Source organism: Seriola lalandi, unplaced genomic scaffold, assembly GCF_002814215.2.
Source record: "Seriola lalandi dorsalis isolate HSWRI2012SDOR001 ecotype SW California unplaced genomic scaffold, Sedor1 jcf7180002054901, whole genome shotgun sequence".
In the NCBI taxonomy this organism is placed as follows: Eukaryota; Metazoa; Chordata; class Actinopteri; order Carangiformes; family Carangidae; genus Seriola; species Seriola lalandi.
In genome coordinates, this window is record NW_019525453.1 from 3,374,273 (window position 1) to 3,389,641 (window position 15,369).

General features: G+C 38.0%; 1 protein-coding gene across 1 annotated transcript; it reads right to left on the reverse strand.

The window, feature by feature from the left end:
* Positions 1-1,444: 1,444 nt before the first annotated feature.
* Positions 1,445-15,098, reverse strand: opn8a (opsin 8, group member a). The gene is made up of 4 exons (XM_023429979.2): positions 15,008-15,098; positions 8,295-8,588; positions 4,450-4,775; positions 1,445-1,837 (listed from the first exon to the last, which is right to left on the reverse strand). The coding sequence occupies exons 1-4, from the start codon at positions 15,078-15,080 to the stop codon at positions 1,445-1,447; spliced, it is 1,086 nt and encodes a 361-aa protein (XP_023285747.1). The 5' UTR covers positions 15,081-15,098.
* Between the last annotated feature and the right edge of the window lie 271 nt (positions 15,099-15,369).

Genomic DNA, 15,369 nt, shown 5'->3' on the forward strand with positions numbered 1-15,369 from the left:
TGGGAGACTAGCAATTCTAATTATGACCACTAAATTTCTCAATTAGGGGACACAAGCTGTGGAGGACTGAATAAAAACATAACTCTTAATATACTGCTTTTTTCTTTATTGGATTTATGTACACACACAAGTTGACAAAAATGCATTATTATGTTAAACAGATGTGTGTCCCGGCCATTTATTTCATTCGTTAATACAACACCGGCATTTTCCATTTAATCCTCAACTGTACAATATATGACCAGTTTGTTTGCACTCCACTCTAGTGCATGACACAAAGTAAAGTAAATACCATCAATCATCCTTTATCTGAGCCCTATGATTCCCTTCTGATTCTTTGTGTAAAACAGACAACCAATGCTGCCGTAGTTATCTGAGCCATTCTTCCCTCTATTCTATATGTCTACTTTCCCTCTTTTTCATCATTTATATACCAATGCTGAAAACTGGTTTTCTTTCTCAAGCTCCATTTAGCATCATAGGGTAGAAAAAACAAATCATTTTTTATGTGATTTTTTTTTTGTTATGAAAACTCCTTGAGTGTGACCTACCCCATCTGTGCTGCATTGTTTATGTGTACCATTTGAAAATTGTCTCATGTGAAGGCCACAGGAGTTCAGGTTTTTCATCAGTTGTGTGGTTTTCATAAAGACAACAGATGCACAAAAATGAAAACCATTGTTGTAACTTGTAGTATTCTTCTATGAGTCTGGACAAGTAGTTGATCAAGCTGTCAGTTACGGCAGAATGTATTGTGTTTGTGTCATGCACACCATAATTCAAAGCTAACTTTCATTTTCTGAGGAAACCGGTTGACTTTGAGCTCAGCATGCTGGGGAGAAACGATGCAGCACTTACACTGAGGATGACATGGGAAAGTTACAGCAAACAAATATAGTTTATGGGAACACACATTCTCTTTGGAAATAAACTTGATGGGTAAAAACCATTAGAGAGCGCATGTTTCAGTTTCATCAATCACATTTGTAAAGCTTTAACATTTGCTTTTTCCCCCAAGAGTTAGGTTGGAAGACTGATACCACTCTCTTGTCTGTATATTAGAAATATAGCTAGAGCCATCAGCTAGTTAGCTTAGCTTAGCACAGAGACTGAAAACAGCAGGAAACAGATAGTAAACTTTGGTTTTTGCATGGAATAAACAAATGTAATATGATATGTTAATTGGGGAGCTGTAAAGGTGGTAGTAGGTGGAATTTGTTATGTTTGGATGAAGCAAGGTAGCTGTTTCAAGTTTCTTTGTTGTAAACTAAGCTAATTAGCTGTTTACTCAAGCTACATATTTAATGCACAGACATGAGATTGGTGTTGGTTTGCCTCATAACTCTGGCACAAAAACGCAATTAAGCACATTTCCCAATAAATGTAACAATATTTCTTCAGTGAACATGGTGAAATGAGAATGTAGACTTCTTCACCAACAGTATTAACCCACAGTCATTAATTCACTTCCAGGCTGTCTGCCAGGAGCTCCCATCAGACCTACACAGGTTGTGTCCATCCCATCTCCAAAAGTAGTGCAGTCAGAGCCTTTAATCATTTTGCCTTCCGTCTTTGCTTCTTCAGCAGGCAAATTGCCATGATGAGAACAACAAAACACCAGTCTCTGGAGGTGCATGAGCTCGTGCCACGAGGTTCTCCTGAAAATGAAATATATGAATGGGTTGTATACGGTGGAGCTCTTAGCAAAGAGGCAGGGTAACAGGGTGATGAAAGGACTCATGTGGCCCTGCTCCTGGGAGTGAAACATGCTCCAGAAGCTGACAGCCACGTAAGGGGCCCAGGCAATAAGGAAACCTAGGCTGATCATCACAGCCATCTGAAATAAGAAGAGCAGATCAAGGGAAGGGCAGGGAGGGAAAAAGAGAGAAGTACAGGGGTGTGTGAAAGATGTGAGTCCAGTAAAGGAGACAAGAAGGTCAGTAAGACAAGGATAGAGGAGATGGGGGGGGCATCATTACTTTTGCTCAATTTGCACAAAACGTGTATAACTGTTGAACAGAGTTGGGCTAGCTCTTTCTTTGTGCTAAGTTAAGCTAAGCAGCTGCTAGCTCAATGCCTGTTTCAAGCACTAGTGGCAAAGGTGTTTGATGATACAAATAAAATGTTGCAGAGCTTGAAAGCAACAAGGCAGCATCTTAATATCAGACAAAAGTTGCTGTGCCACGTCAAAGAATAACACTGCTGGATAGAGTGATATAATGTAATTTTATCATCAAATTTTCTGACCTGAATTCTGATTTCTTTAAATTTTCTTGGACAGTATGTTATTCTGTGGTAACAACCCAACCTTTCAGCACATGCGGGGGACAAAACAGCAGGCCATCGTTCTCTTTGAACATGAGTGATTTGACGGTCTGTCATATTATGTAGTGAATAAAAAGGAAATGATTCTTGATGGGCAGGAAAGGGACAGTCTTACTGGCTATCTGCTGAAAATTTCCACTTCTCCATTCTTCATCATACTTTTCAAAGCCTTATAAATTCCTCCTTTGAATATCCCACATATGAAATGATAAATCATATGTGAAAATTCACTTGTCAACATGAATTCCAGGCCAGTGTAAAATACATAAAAGCATGAAATTAATCTATCAGTGATCTGTATATATAGGGTTTTTTTTTCAGCTCATCACATGTTCCACACTCCCTCTTTGTATAGAGAGTTTTTTTGAAGATGTTCAGTTTTTCCAGGTGATGAACAATGAGCAACTGTTCTGAGTTAAACATACCACATGACTTTATGTTAGAAACTAAATGTCATTAAAAATAAAAGGATAAAAGCTTAAAGAGAGCACTCTTCTATTCACTTAAAAAATGACGCACAATACAGTACTTTGCAGCTGCTATTACATAATTTTGAAGTGGCACAGGAGGCAGCAGGGTGGCTATAGAATAGTCCTGCTAAGATCATAGAGAAATAGTAAATTCACTGCGATGGATTCAAACTACCTTAAGTGGTCTGGGGAGAAAGGGCAAAAGAGCCCTTTTCTCCCAGAGTGTCCTGCTTTTCTATAAGTGAAAAGGTAGACTTGCCAATCAGAAAGCATTGATGAATCCACATCTCTGATCAATGGAGCATTTTAATTCAGTTCTATAGCTGACTGCACCGTAAATAATTGGCACCTATTTTGTAAAAAAAAAAATACAAAAATAAATAAATGAAGCAATCATGTGTGAGAACAAAGTGAAAATCAATTTTCCAAGAACAGACATGCATAAGAATACAACACACACACACACACACACACATTCGGACACATACATGTTTGTGCCTGCAGGGCATTTGCTGCAACACAAACAAATCTGTTGTGTTCACTCAAACCCAAATGTGTAAAACCCCAGAGTGGTGACCAGTGGCTGACCTTGTCCACTCTGTCAAGCACAACCAGCAGATCAGTGAAACACTTCCCCTTTTGATCTTTGTCAATCCCTACTTACTTTCCTGCAGTCACATTTATCCACAGCCTAACTGAAATTATGTTCAGAATCAAAGGAAATGGCTTCATTTTTAAATCTAATTCAAAAACATTAATTTCAAAGTCAATTTTATTTATTACTTTATGTATATAGTGTAGTGACAAACATTAAAAATCCAAATAAAGTGTATATATATATATATATGTATATATATATATGTGTGTGTGTGTATATATGTATATATATATATATATATATATATATATGTGTGTGTATATATGTATATATATATATATAATAAAATTTTGAGTTACAGGTAGACAAGGCTAAGGCTGTTTCCAGCTTAACTAATCATCTGCTGGTTCATATTTAACATAGAGACATGCCAGTGGTGTTAATCTTTTGATCTAAATCTCAGCAAAAAAGCAAATAGCCATATTTCCTAAAATGTCAAATTATCCCATTCCATGTTTACATCCTCAGTGGGAATGAATATATCCAGTAGCAGTGTCCTCTCTCTGTAGGGAACTACAGCTGGTAGCTTTGAAACTTTGCCATTTCACGAATACACCAGAGGTACGTCAACGCTTGACACAAATGCAGCAAATTCATTTCAATATGTTCTCTGTACGAATATGTTAGTGTTGTCTGGATTTGGTGTATTTTATGGACAATGGGTCCTATAATGTAAAATAGTAACTGCAAAGTATAGCTAGCTCTTGTGCTAAAATGACTTATTGACCAAGTGCAAAGAAGAGAGGGAACATAAAAGCTCACTGAATCACTAGATAGAGTCAGTGTTGTCAGAACGATCCTGTGTGCTCAGACATCATGTTTATGTCTATGTAAACCAAATAGATCTATTTTCTTTGATTACACTTATTTACTAAAAGCCTTTAATCACACTGTTTGCATTCCACAGATGAGGTTGCGTAAGATTTCTTGTATCATGAGACTACATGGATGAGTTAAAGGGCAGAGTCAATACAACATTGATTATCTTATACTTACAAGAGTGATTTTCTTTTCAATATTGCCATATTGAAAATCATTGCTCTGGATGGATTGGTAGGCCCTGTGCAGCTTCCAAGCAATACCAAAATAGGTGAAGACAATGACCAGACAGGGGAGGAATGTGCAGAGTACAGATAGAGTCATGATGAAGGTGGAGTGATTTAGGGACTCCCCATAGCCAGTCCAGTCTATCGAGCAGGCAAGTCCAAATGGCTCTGGCCCGTAGCTGCCCCAGCCAAGCAGAGGAAACAAGGCCCACAGGCCGGCATACAGCCAGATCCCACTGATCACAATACTGACAGTTCGCCTCTGGAACTTGATACCTGTGCAGAGACAGATTTTAAATTCAGTTTAATGTGTCAACTATATGGCTTGATTGTGATGTTTGTAGATACTGTACTACTTTGCGCCGTAGCATATGCTAACTTTCGTCATATGGCTTTTGTACCATAAAACATAACCAGCGGCTACTGTAGGCAACATTTGTTTTCATCACCTCCTTTAATGGCACAGCATGTACGTGAGGAGTCTGCAAGTGATAGCAGAGCTGAACCGTTTTAGTTCAGTCAGAGACATATCAAATTAATTCGACCGATTTGCTGGGAAAGGTTCTGGTCTTTGACTGAGCTCTCAAAGACTCTGAGCAGCAGTGAGGATTCTGGGGGAGGACCTAATCCTCTCACAAACATGAACATGAGATTTTAGTTGAATCAACAATACCAGGTTGTTGGGAAGGTGGCGAGAGCTGCTCCAGCAAACGGCATTGGCATGAGCAGGTGTCAGGTTGTACAACCCATCTGTCATATAAGAATGTCAAAATTAGATTCTATAAAACCCTGGGAAATGTAATATAATGCCGACATTTTTTACATCGAGTGCCAGTGTTTTTCTAATTTACAATTTTTACAATCTCCTTGCATTTAAGATTAAGGTCAGTGGGAAGATTGCAGTTATGGCAAACAAAACATTTAAAGCTGGAATCATACTACTGCAAAGACCTACACAGGGAAGAGCATTATGGTTAACTGTAGCTAGCAAAGGCTAGTAGAGGAGTGGACTTGCACATCTCCCAAATCTCAACAACACATTGTGCACACCTGTGCATCAAGAAAGTTCATTGGTTGATTCCACTCCTGTCGGCAGGTGGTCAAAAACAAACAGTATTTGTGAGACCTCCATGCATGTACACCTACGGCGCATGTAGCCTAGAGAAGTATACTTCCATCTTAAATTGTGAGATGGGAAACTGTCCTAAATGGACATTATTCATAGGGATGGCCCGCTGGGTTATAATTGCTGCATGGATATGATTGGAAGTTACTAAAGCCTGAGCCAGTGATTCTGAAGCATGCAAGTATTGCAAGCTGATGCAAATGTTTGTGCTTCGCCTGAATTGACCCTACCTCTCCAAAACTTTATATATTAATTTAGTTTGCTGCTCAGCTAACTGAGTTCACATGGTCTTAGGAAAAGACAGATGTCTTACCCAGAACATTTATTACATATATCACCATCCTAAATAAAGCTAGGAGCTCTTGTGAGTAATACCAGTGAATGATTTCGCTGTGTGGGTCTTCACAGCTTATTGAGCTGTACACATGTTGCCTCCCACTGCTAAGTCCCATCAATAATCAAGTGTGTAATTAACATTTCGTTCAGAGCTCCCTTGTGTTTTTACTGGCATTAGCATGCTATTTATACCCTAATAGTGTAGTGATATAATGTTGGGAGTGTTACATTTAAAATGTATTTCATGACAGATTGCAAAATACATTCCCCTTAAATGTAACTTGCAATGTGTTTTGTTACTGTGAGTAAAATATTCTAAATACTTTGGATTACTTCAAAATAGTCTGGCATTATGATCACATGTAACACTGTGGATAACTGGAATTCATTCACAAGATACTGCTACCTACAGGAGACTGAAATGAAGAATCACTCTGATGGTGATGTTTTGTCTGGCAAAAAGGATGAAGACCCAGTTTTCCATGACCTTTTATTTTCCACAGCATTACAAGATTAAAATAGAATTATGTGAATTTACAGCATAGAACATTTTGTTTTCACTTTGTTGCCTCGCAAATGATCATCTGAATAAAAATAACACCAGAGAAGGCCGTTTTTTTCCCTAAAGCATGAAACATGCGAAAAAGATTATAGACTAAACGGGTTTAGCAAGCCTTCTACTTTGCCAAGAATGCTAACAAGCTGATCAACCATTGCCAGGCGTGTAGCAATTTGGCAATTACAACTACAACTACTTTATAAGTGATCTCTTTCTATGATCTATTGATTTTAACAATGTAACTGTATTCTGATTACCACCTATTTCATTTCTAACTGTAAGTTTATAGTTTCTCAAATTTTCGTATTCTAAATACAAAATATAAAAGTACTCTGTTACATACATATTCCATTCCCAACATTGACTGATATACAGCTATAACCACATCGATTCACCTTCAGCAGTTAGATATCAATCCAGTTGCCATCTTTGACCTGAAGCACAGACTGGCACAGACTGCATTATTCCCTGTTTTGTCAAATATCATGACAGGCTTTAGGTGTGATTTTATATTTCATTGATATGTCCAACTAATAAAAGCTCATAAAGGAAATTATCTTTGCACTACATACTGTATATGATAGACAGCAACATATTGTAGGTGATGGACTTGTGCGTTAGGTGAGGGAATGAAATGTCAGCATGTGTGGCCAAGCAAGATTTGATGAACATCTGGATCTCAAAATCATCTCTGGAGGAGAGCTAAAATGTGTTGAGACTTCAGATTGCACAGGCTTTCTTAAATGCGCAATAAACACTCCATTTCTGATTACCATAATAAGCACTACAGGTGCATGTGTTTACTTGTTGATTCGGTTATTTGGAAAGGTGTGCAGATGGATATTAAAAGGGGAAAGGGGCCCAGTGAATCTGCAAATGTGCTGCACTACTGGTCTGCAGATGTTCAACCACTTGATTACATGTATGAACTGACATGCTTTCAAATAAATTCAGGTTTAGTTTTGTTTATCTTCATTCATCTTCTTTAATAACAGGATCATTTTGGGAGTGCATAAATTGCATACTTAAGATTATGGTTCAGTGAAAGTGTACTCATCATTAATGAACTGAATGTAAAAACCTTTCTGTTACTATCTGTTTACACTTTTATGCTGTGCCTGTGGTAACACACCCAGACTAATAAAGCAATGCAGAGTGCAACAACACACTGCGAAGCTGCTGCATAACTGGTCTTGTTTTGAGGCAGCCTGTGCCCTGTGGGTTTTATGCTTAAAATCAGACTGAAGTTTTTGGATTGTAGTGCAATGAACAAACTCACAATGCTAAGTGTTCACATTGCTTCTTGGTAAGAAACAAGAATACTTAATTTGACAGTAAGATCGTTTGCCACCCCAGGTCTTATCACTAAATACAGTATTTCATGTGCAGTGATTGCTTTGTATCCAAGAACAAATGAGTATCAGTGTAAATGTCAGTTAGAGCATGAGTTTTATCTATTATTCAGCACGACCATGCTGTGTGTACTGCTCGTCTGCAACCAACTCCCTGAAAAGAATGAAGTACTCAGTGAGTGGAGGGATGAAAGCAGACAGACTTGTCAATGCAGCAGCAAGAATTATAAAAGATTAGAATCTCAAAGGCTTGTAGGTCAAAGTCTGGGTCCCAGATATTTAAAGGCTTTCTTCACCATTTGATGTCCAGCTTTACCCCTGCGATCTTTGAAGATTACAATATTGATTTCTTAATGCCAAATGGTAATAACTTAGGCTTAACTGCTCCTATCTCTCTGAAATCCTATTTAAGATCCCACTACCTGTTTTGGGTGGACTTCCTGTTACCAGGTACCGGACCATCCCCATCACAGCCAGAGTCATGATGCTGGTTATACTGAAGATCATGCCCATCAGGCCATAGTAGAGGCAAGAGGTGTCGCCTCCAAGCCAGGCATGGTTAAAAGCTGAAGCAATGGACAGAGGGTACATGCTGAGGGCCATGCCAATGTCTGTTACGGCTAAGTTCACCGTCAGCAGCTCAGGAGCTTTGAGCAGGGTGAGGCGACGGGATGCGTTGACCAGGACTGCTGCATTCCCCAAGATAGACAGGACAGCTGCAGGGCACAACAAGAAAAGAGCAGAGATAAATCGGTGCAGGGCAACAGGCAGTGTCATCAACTGAACAACCACCCTGGTTCACGTTTGGATGCTTCAGTGGGAAAATAATCCCGATGGAGCCCTAGTGAAAAGGGGTTTTGAGGAGGTGTAGAATGCCACGGACCGCTTGGGAAACAAAATCTTCTCTCTCTACACTCTCGCCAATCAGCATCTAATTTTGTGTGACTGCTGTACAACATTTAGATCTGATCTGAATACCAACAGAATCATGAACATTAATTGCATCACATCTGTCCACTGTAATCATGTTCTTCCATTTGCCCTCTCGCCGTCTGTTTCTAAAAGACAAAGCGGTCACCATTGCTTTAGTGAGTTATCACACGGAACAAGAGATTAATTAATGTAATGTAAATGTGCTTCAGTCATCTGAACAAACAAGACACCTTCAGCCATGTTGTATGTTGTTGCATGCAGCAGTTGAGGGAGTGGGTTTGCTGTCAGCGATCACATACTTTTGTGTGTTGCTGAGACCAAGAAGGATCCATTTGATTCTTAAAAAAATACACTGATTGACATCTTCCAAATTCTGACATGGTTGTCGCCCTTTCACAAGAAAGATCAGGACTCATGCAAGCACGCAGTTTCATTGCTGATGTTCTTCACAGACAGGGGAAGAGTTTTTCTGCTGCTGTAACTCTTGTCATTGAGGATGAATGCATTGTGTATTCTGAGAAGTGATTCTTCACACCCCTGTTGCCCTGTCTACATGAAACTGAACCATATCTTTTCTCCTGACATGAGTCACTGCGAGTTTTTCTCCTCTCTCAGGCTTGGTTCTCACATCATGCTTGGCTAACTCCAAACACTGTAGAAATCAAATTAATATACGCTTGACAACACCATTAAAGGAAAAGTTGGACATTTGCTTTCTGGCTGAGAGGTACCTTGGACAAACAGTATCACTCCCACTTCTGTATGGTACACCAATAGCCACTTGTCTGGAGTGGAAACAGCTAGAAACAACAACTCTGGCTCTTAATTACAAAATCTGTCAATACCAGCTTCTGTAATCAATACATTACATACATACATTACTTATTTTGTTTAATTTGTGCAAAAAGCGTAAGCGTAAGAACAATATATTATGGTTTTAATGGGAGTTCTTTGCTGGACTTTTGACTACTCTATGTGAGACTATAAGTCACGCTAGCTGAAGTTCTGACTGTGAAACACTGATGTTCAGCTTGCTGGAAAATGTTTTCTATCTTCCTTATACAGTATTTTCTATGAATCGGGGCTGTTGTGTAGTGCACAACAGCCAACTCTCCATGATGCCACGAAAAATATATTGGAACACACAGCATAAATGAGAGATTAGAAAAACAAAAATATATGAAAAAGCATCTGTTTAGATTACTGGATTCAACAAGTTTATACTGAATCTTAATTATACATTATATGTAAGATATTACACGTTTGAAATTCTTTCCGATTCTTTCATTACTGTGCAGCAAAGTGCTTACAGTGCTTCAGAAATAGAAAAATATTGGACCATTAATTATAAAATTATTGCTAATGTCTTTTCTATTTCCATTAGAGAGATTGGTTGATGTGCTCTGGGTTCAACCAGTTTTACATAATACCTCTCTCTTACATAAGCTTAAGGAAATTTGATTGATACAACAAACAATATTGCGCTGGCATGTGTTCATTTTTTAAAAAGTCCTTTTAATCTGTGAAAAAGCACAAGAGATTTTTGTCCCTGAGTTGTCCTAATGGATTTTCCTCTCCCAGAGCAACCTTGACACAAGAGAGCTGCACTCATACTTAATTCATGCACTTTTTTATCATCATAATACTACAAGACACCAGTGCACACTTTGATGATTTTATACATACTGTAAGTACATGCTGTGAGCTGCAGACCTTGCCACAAACCCCTGAAAAGGAATTCTTATTGTGCATATTGAATGCGATATCCTTGCAGTGCAGACCCTTGAATGATTTTGTCTTCAAAGCCGATTTGAAAGAAACTCTTGCAGAGACAGCTGTTGTACTGTGGGAAACAGTGGCACGTACAGTACTCTGCATACACCCTTATAGATACAGACAACAAATACAGTGACAGCCTTTTACTGCTAAAAGATCTACTGTAAAGAACAATCATATTTGATGTATTTGACATAGGCTATTCTTAGACAATATATCCTACAATGTCACATTTCTGTTCACAAGTCTGCAGCTCTATTTTTAATTCTAAATAACTCCTCAACATATTATTCTTTCCCACTGGACCTTTAAGTATCTGACATTTTGACACATACTGAACACTACTGAAATGTATTTATTCATTATGGGTTCTGCTTTCAGCTTGTGAAAGATCTGTTGTAAAAAAAAAACCAATGCATCTGATTCAAGGCAATATTTTTCATTTCCAGTCCTGCCTCTTCCCTCTCCTTCTATTTGACTTCTTTTTGTCACTTTGCAAGCAGCACCCATCACCTATGACTCAGGAGCTCTGCTGCAATGCACTTAACTCCACAAGAGCTATTAATGAAATCATTTTACATTTCATTAACGGGTGGTGAAATGTATCAAGATAGACGTCCCCAACAGAATAAAGGATATTAATGCAGGAAATGTCGATGAACAATCATGATATGCCATCTCATTTATTTGTGATAAGTTGCTGTATTGCATTTTAATTTCATACTTGAAGGCTTTGGACATATTCACTGCTTGGTCACTGAGGACTGAGGGCTAATTCTCTATTATGTGAATGACTGCTCAGGATAATCTGGTGAATTTGTTTGGTGAATGATTTGTACAGAGGCTCTCATGGTTGTATGAAAGATGACACTCAGAACAGGAAGAGTTAGGATCAATAACCTTAAGGCATTGGGAATGAACATTGATTATAAAAAGCAGCTGCTCTCTCATGTGTCTTCTGAATTGGATCAAGAGTAAAACTCATTTACTCTTGTGTACAGTTGACATACTGTAGTGTACTCCACACACCCATGCACACGCAGGAATAATAATCTCCTGTAATTTTAAAGGCTGTACATTTAATTGACCCTTTCTGAATGGTAGAACTGTGGTGAACACATTAAATGTGACTGTAATTAAATTATCTTCACTGCACTCGTGATAAACTGGAGTCAAAATGCAGAAATGTTCAATACTGTAAAATGGAAAATCTGCCTTCTTTATTCACAAGCGGTACAAGCAAATTGATGATTGGACATGATTCTGTGCAATTTACAGGGTTATCTGAAGAACATAAAATTGGATTAAACTAAAATTGCAGGGCACTTAGAATAAATCCTTTTCATTAGATTTTGAGTCTCCTTCCTTTGTCAAGCCAAGTTGCATTAATTGATTTTTTGGTGCAACAGATTACAACAGGCCCATAGATACACAGACAGATGGCTAATGTGTTAGCAAGTACGTAGGCTGTATCCAGCAGTTCATTAAGAACACTTTGTCTGATCTCCTTCATGAAAGTTTTAAATTAATTTTTTTTTTAATGTTTCATTTACAACAAATTGTCTTGGTCTTTAGCTAACCAAATCTTTCATTATATTTAGCTAACCTCATCATACTTGGTAACTTTATCTATTTTGCAGTTAGTGTACAGTGTTTAGTGTTTAGTGTTTTTTTGGTTTTTTTGCTGGGTATTGCTGCCTTTTTGACAGAGGAAATGTGTATTGTTAGGGTCAAATCAGGCCAGGTTGTGTTGTGTAACATTTAAATGACCTGATATTTACAGTATTTGTATGTTTTGTTATGTTTTATGCGCCATAAAATTTTACTATCAGTGTGGCGTAGTAACAATTGTTACCAGATGCCACCGGTAGGCGGAGCGTATAGCTCGTGAGCTGTTTGGGAAACATGGCAGACTTCAGGTACAGCAAACACGGCCTGAGAAAAGTTTGTGTCGAGATTCATTAATGCGAAATACTCCCCCCTTAATAACGTTAAATGTGTATTAGTGAGTTTGTCAGTTAGTGTCTACACTTGCCTAGGACAGCAATCGTCTTTTAGCATGTTAATTGCATCGTTAGGTAATGTAGCTAGCAAACTGTAACCAGTGCTAATTGTACTTACGACGGAGTATCCAGTTAGCGGTAAGTTACCTTGACGGTGAAATATGATGTAGCTGTTGTTGTTGTTGTTGTTGTTGTTGTTGTTGTTGTTGTTGTAGTGAAGTGTATTTCTATAAATGTATGGGATACAATTATACTGTATATTTAGATGGAAGCCAGTTAATATTTTGTCATAGGTTAATATTTTGTGAATTGTTGCTGTTAATTTTATTTACTGGACATGTATTAATCATTTGCTTTATTACTGGTATCTGCGAAGTCAAACAAATCAATGATCATGTCAATGTAAGTGACAGTGTGCATTGATCAATATTAGCAATGGAAAGTGCTGTTTTTTGATATTTACTTTCCATAGCTTTGCAGTACAGTGTTTACTCATTTTTTGTCAGTTAACAGTACAGTATAGTGGGCATTTTAGCAAGAGAGTGTGAGATTTATATTTGCCTTTCAATCAGTGCTTGAATTGGAACAAGAAATGCATCTGTGCTCTAAGCTGTCAAAAATTTTGACCGTAAGTTCTCCTTAATACATCCATGGCAGCCACTGCACAGCATGTGGCTTTAATCAAGACATGGTATGATTACTGTTCATGAAATACATCTGAAAAATAGTAGGCCTAACAGTAAATTTCCTTAACAGTTGGAGGTGTAATGTATTATATATTGTTTAAAGTTACACGCTTTTTATGTAGTCTTTGGCTGCACACGAATGTATTTGTGCAAATGGGTTTCAAGCAGTTCAAAATATGCAATTTACTCACCAAAGAGATTACAATTACATAAACACGGCCACATAAGGCAAGGCTATAATGTTTGGTACTTGAAATGAAATGTCATCTTGAAACATAATGGCATAAAGACATATATATAAATGTTCTTGTTAAACTAAATTCAGCTGCTGCAGCTTCCCTGGTGGCTAACTACCATTTCTTTTACCAGCATTACACTTTGTGATATGTGATTATGTGATATTCATATATATGTAGTTGTTTTGATTTTCCAGACTTTAGACATGACCTCAGGCAAGTGTGTTTAAGAATCTCCATGGAGCTTCATATTACATAACAGTACTTGATTCATTGTAAGTAACAAAACAGGATGCATGCAGACTTTAGCATCTTTGGTACATTTATCTCAACTGCATGGATACTGTGGGGAAATCAAGCAGCTGAATGACCATGTGTCCTCAGTGACTGATAATCCTTATTTTACCCCAGATCACCCGACAGTGGCCTGATGCTCTAACTCTGGCACTTCATCACCTATTGTGATTTACTTCATGACAACACCAACGAAAATGGCAACACAATCGACCAAGCTCAGGCGTGTGGAGTCATGAGTCATTCTGGAAACACAAAGCAACACAGCAGCAGTGAGGTGATGGAGCGTCTCTTCATGGTAAATATTAACAACCACTCATTTAAGTGTGTCTATGCTTGGGCAAAGAGAGAGAGAGACTACCTGAAAAATAGTTATCAGTTACTCATTCCAAGACCTTTATATGCCAGTCTTGTTCTGATGCGCATTGCATTACTGAAGTTAGACTTTCACTCTGTTTCATCTAGTTGATCATCATTACATCATTTACATCATATTTTATGGTTTACTGACCAACCACTACATACAGTAACTTGAGTTGATGACACCCCTGTGATCAGAAACCTGGAATGGGTGTTTACATGGTACAGTATCCTGGTTTCTGTCAGAGTACTCGAGCTACCATATCAAGGTTTCTTAAAACTGGGGTAAAGGTTCATCCAGGGCTCTGCAACAAGGATATCGTATTTACATGAGTAAAACATATCAAAGACCAGAATATAACCAGGATACTTAAGTGCACACATAAACCCTATAATTGCTCTGTAGGTCAGCACATTTGAACTTCATCCAGCTCAAAGTCACACTGAAAGATAGCAGATGAACCTCATAGTCATCATTTCATTTCAAATATAGTGCACTGGAGACAAAACGGGGGCCAAATAACAGTTATCACGTAACTGTTAAAATGTTATAAAATACATTACTGTTTGGTAAGAAAATTCAATAATATAGCGTATTTGGAGAGACTTTGCCAACTGGAAGACTCTGTTGACATCCCAAAGCCCCATCACTTTTATGAAGTTATAGGAACAAAATGTGAAGCAAATAAAACAAATGACATTGTATGCACAAAATGGGGAGAGCAAAGCAGTCATTTTCAACTGAACTGAAATCATGCATCCTGATTATGTCTTTTGACAAGCAAACCAAGAATATTTTTGAGAAGCTTATTACAATGTGACAATCAAACAAGTAAGTAGTACTCACCAATTATCACCAGGTACATCCCGGCCCAAAAATCAGCAGTAGGTGACAGTTTGGACGTGTACTTGTTATCCATGTTTGTCCAGTCAGTGGTCAAAACAGACACAAGAATTACTTTCAGTAGAAGAGAAAACACGTTTAACATGTGCTAAAGTCTCAAATGTACCTGAATTGAATTTTTGAATTTTTGAATTCAATTGAATTTAAAAGACTGAGCATGTTGTTTTCCTGTCTTCTCTATCAGGCTTCATGATCTCTCTGTGCGATGCAGCATCTGACACCTAATACGCGGGCAAGAAAACCCGCCACATGGACAATTTACCGTACAGTATACAGTGGTGCAAATGATTGATTGACCCCCCCCC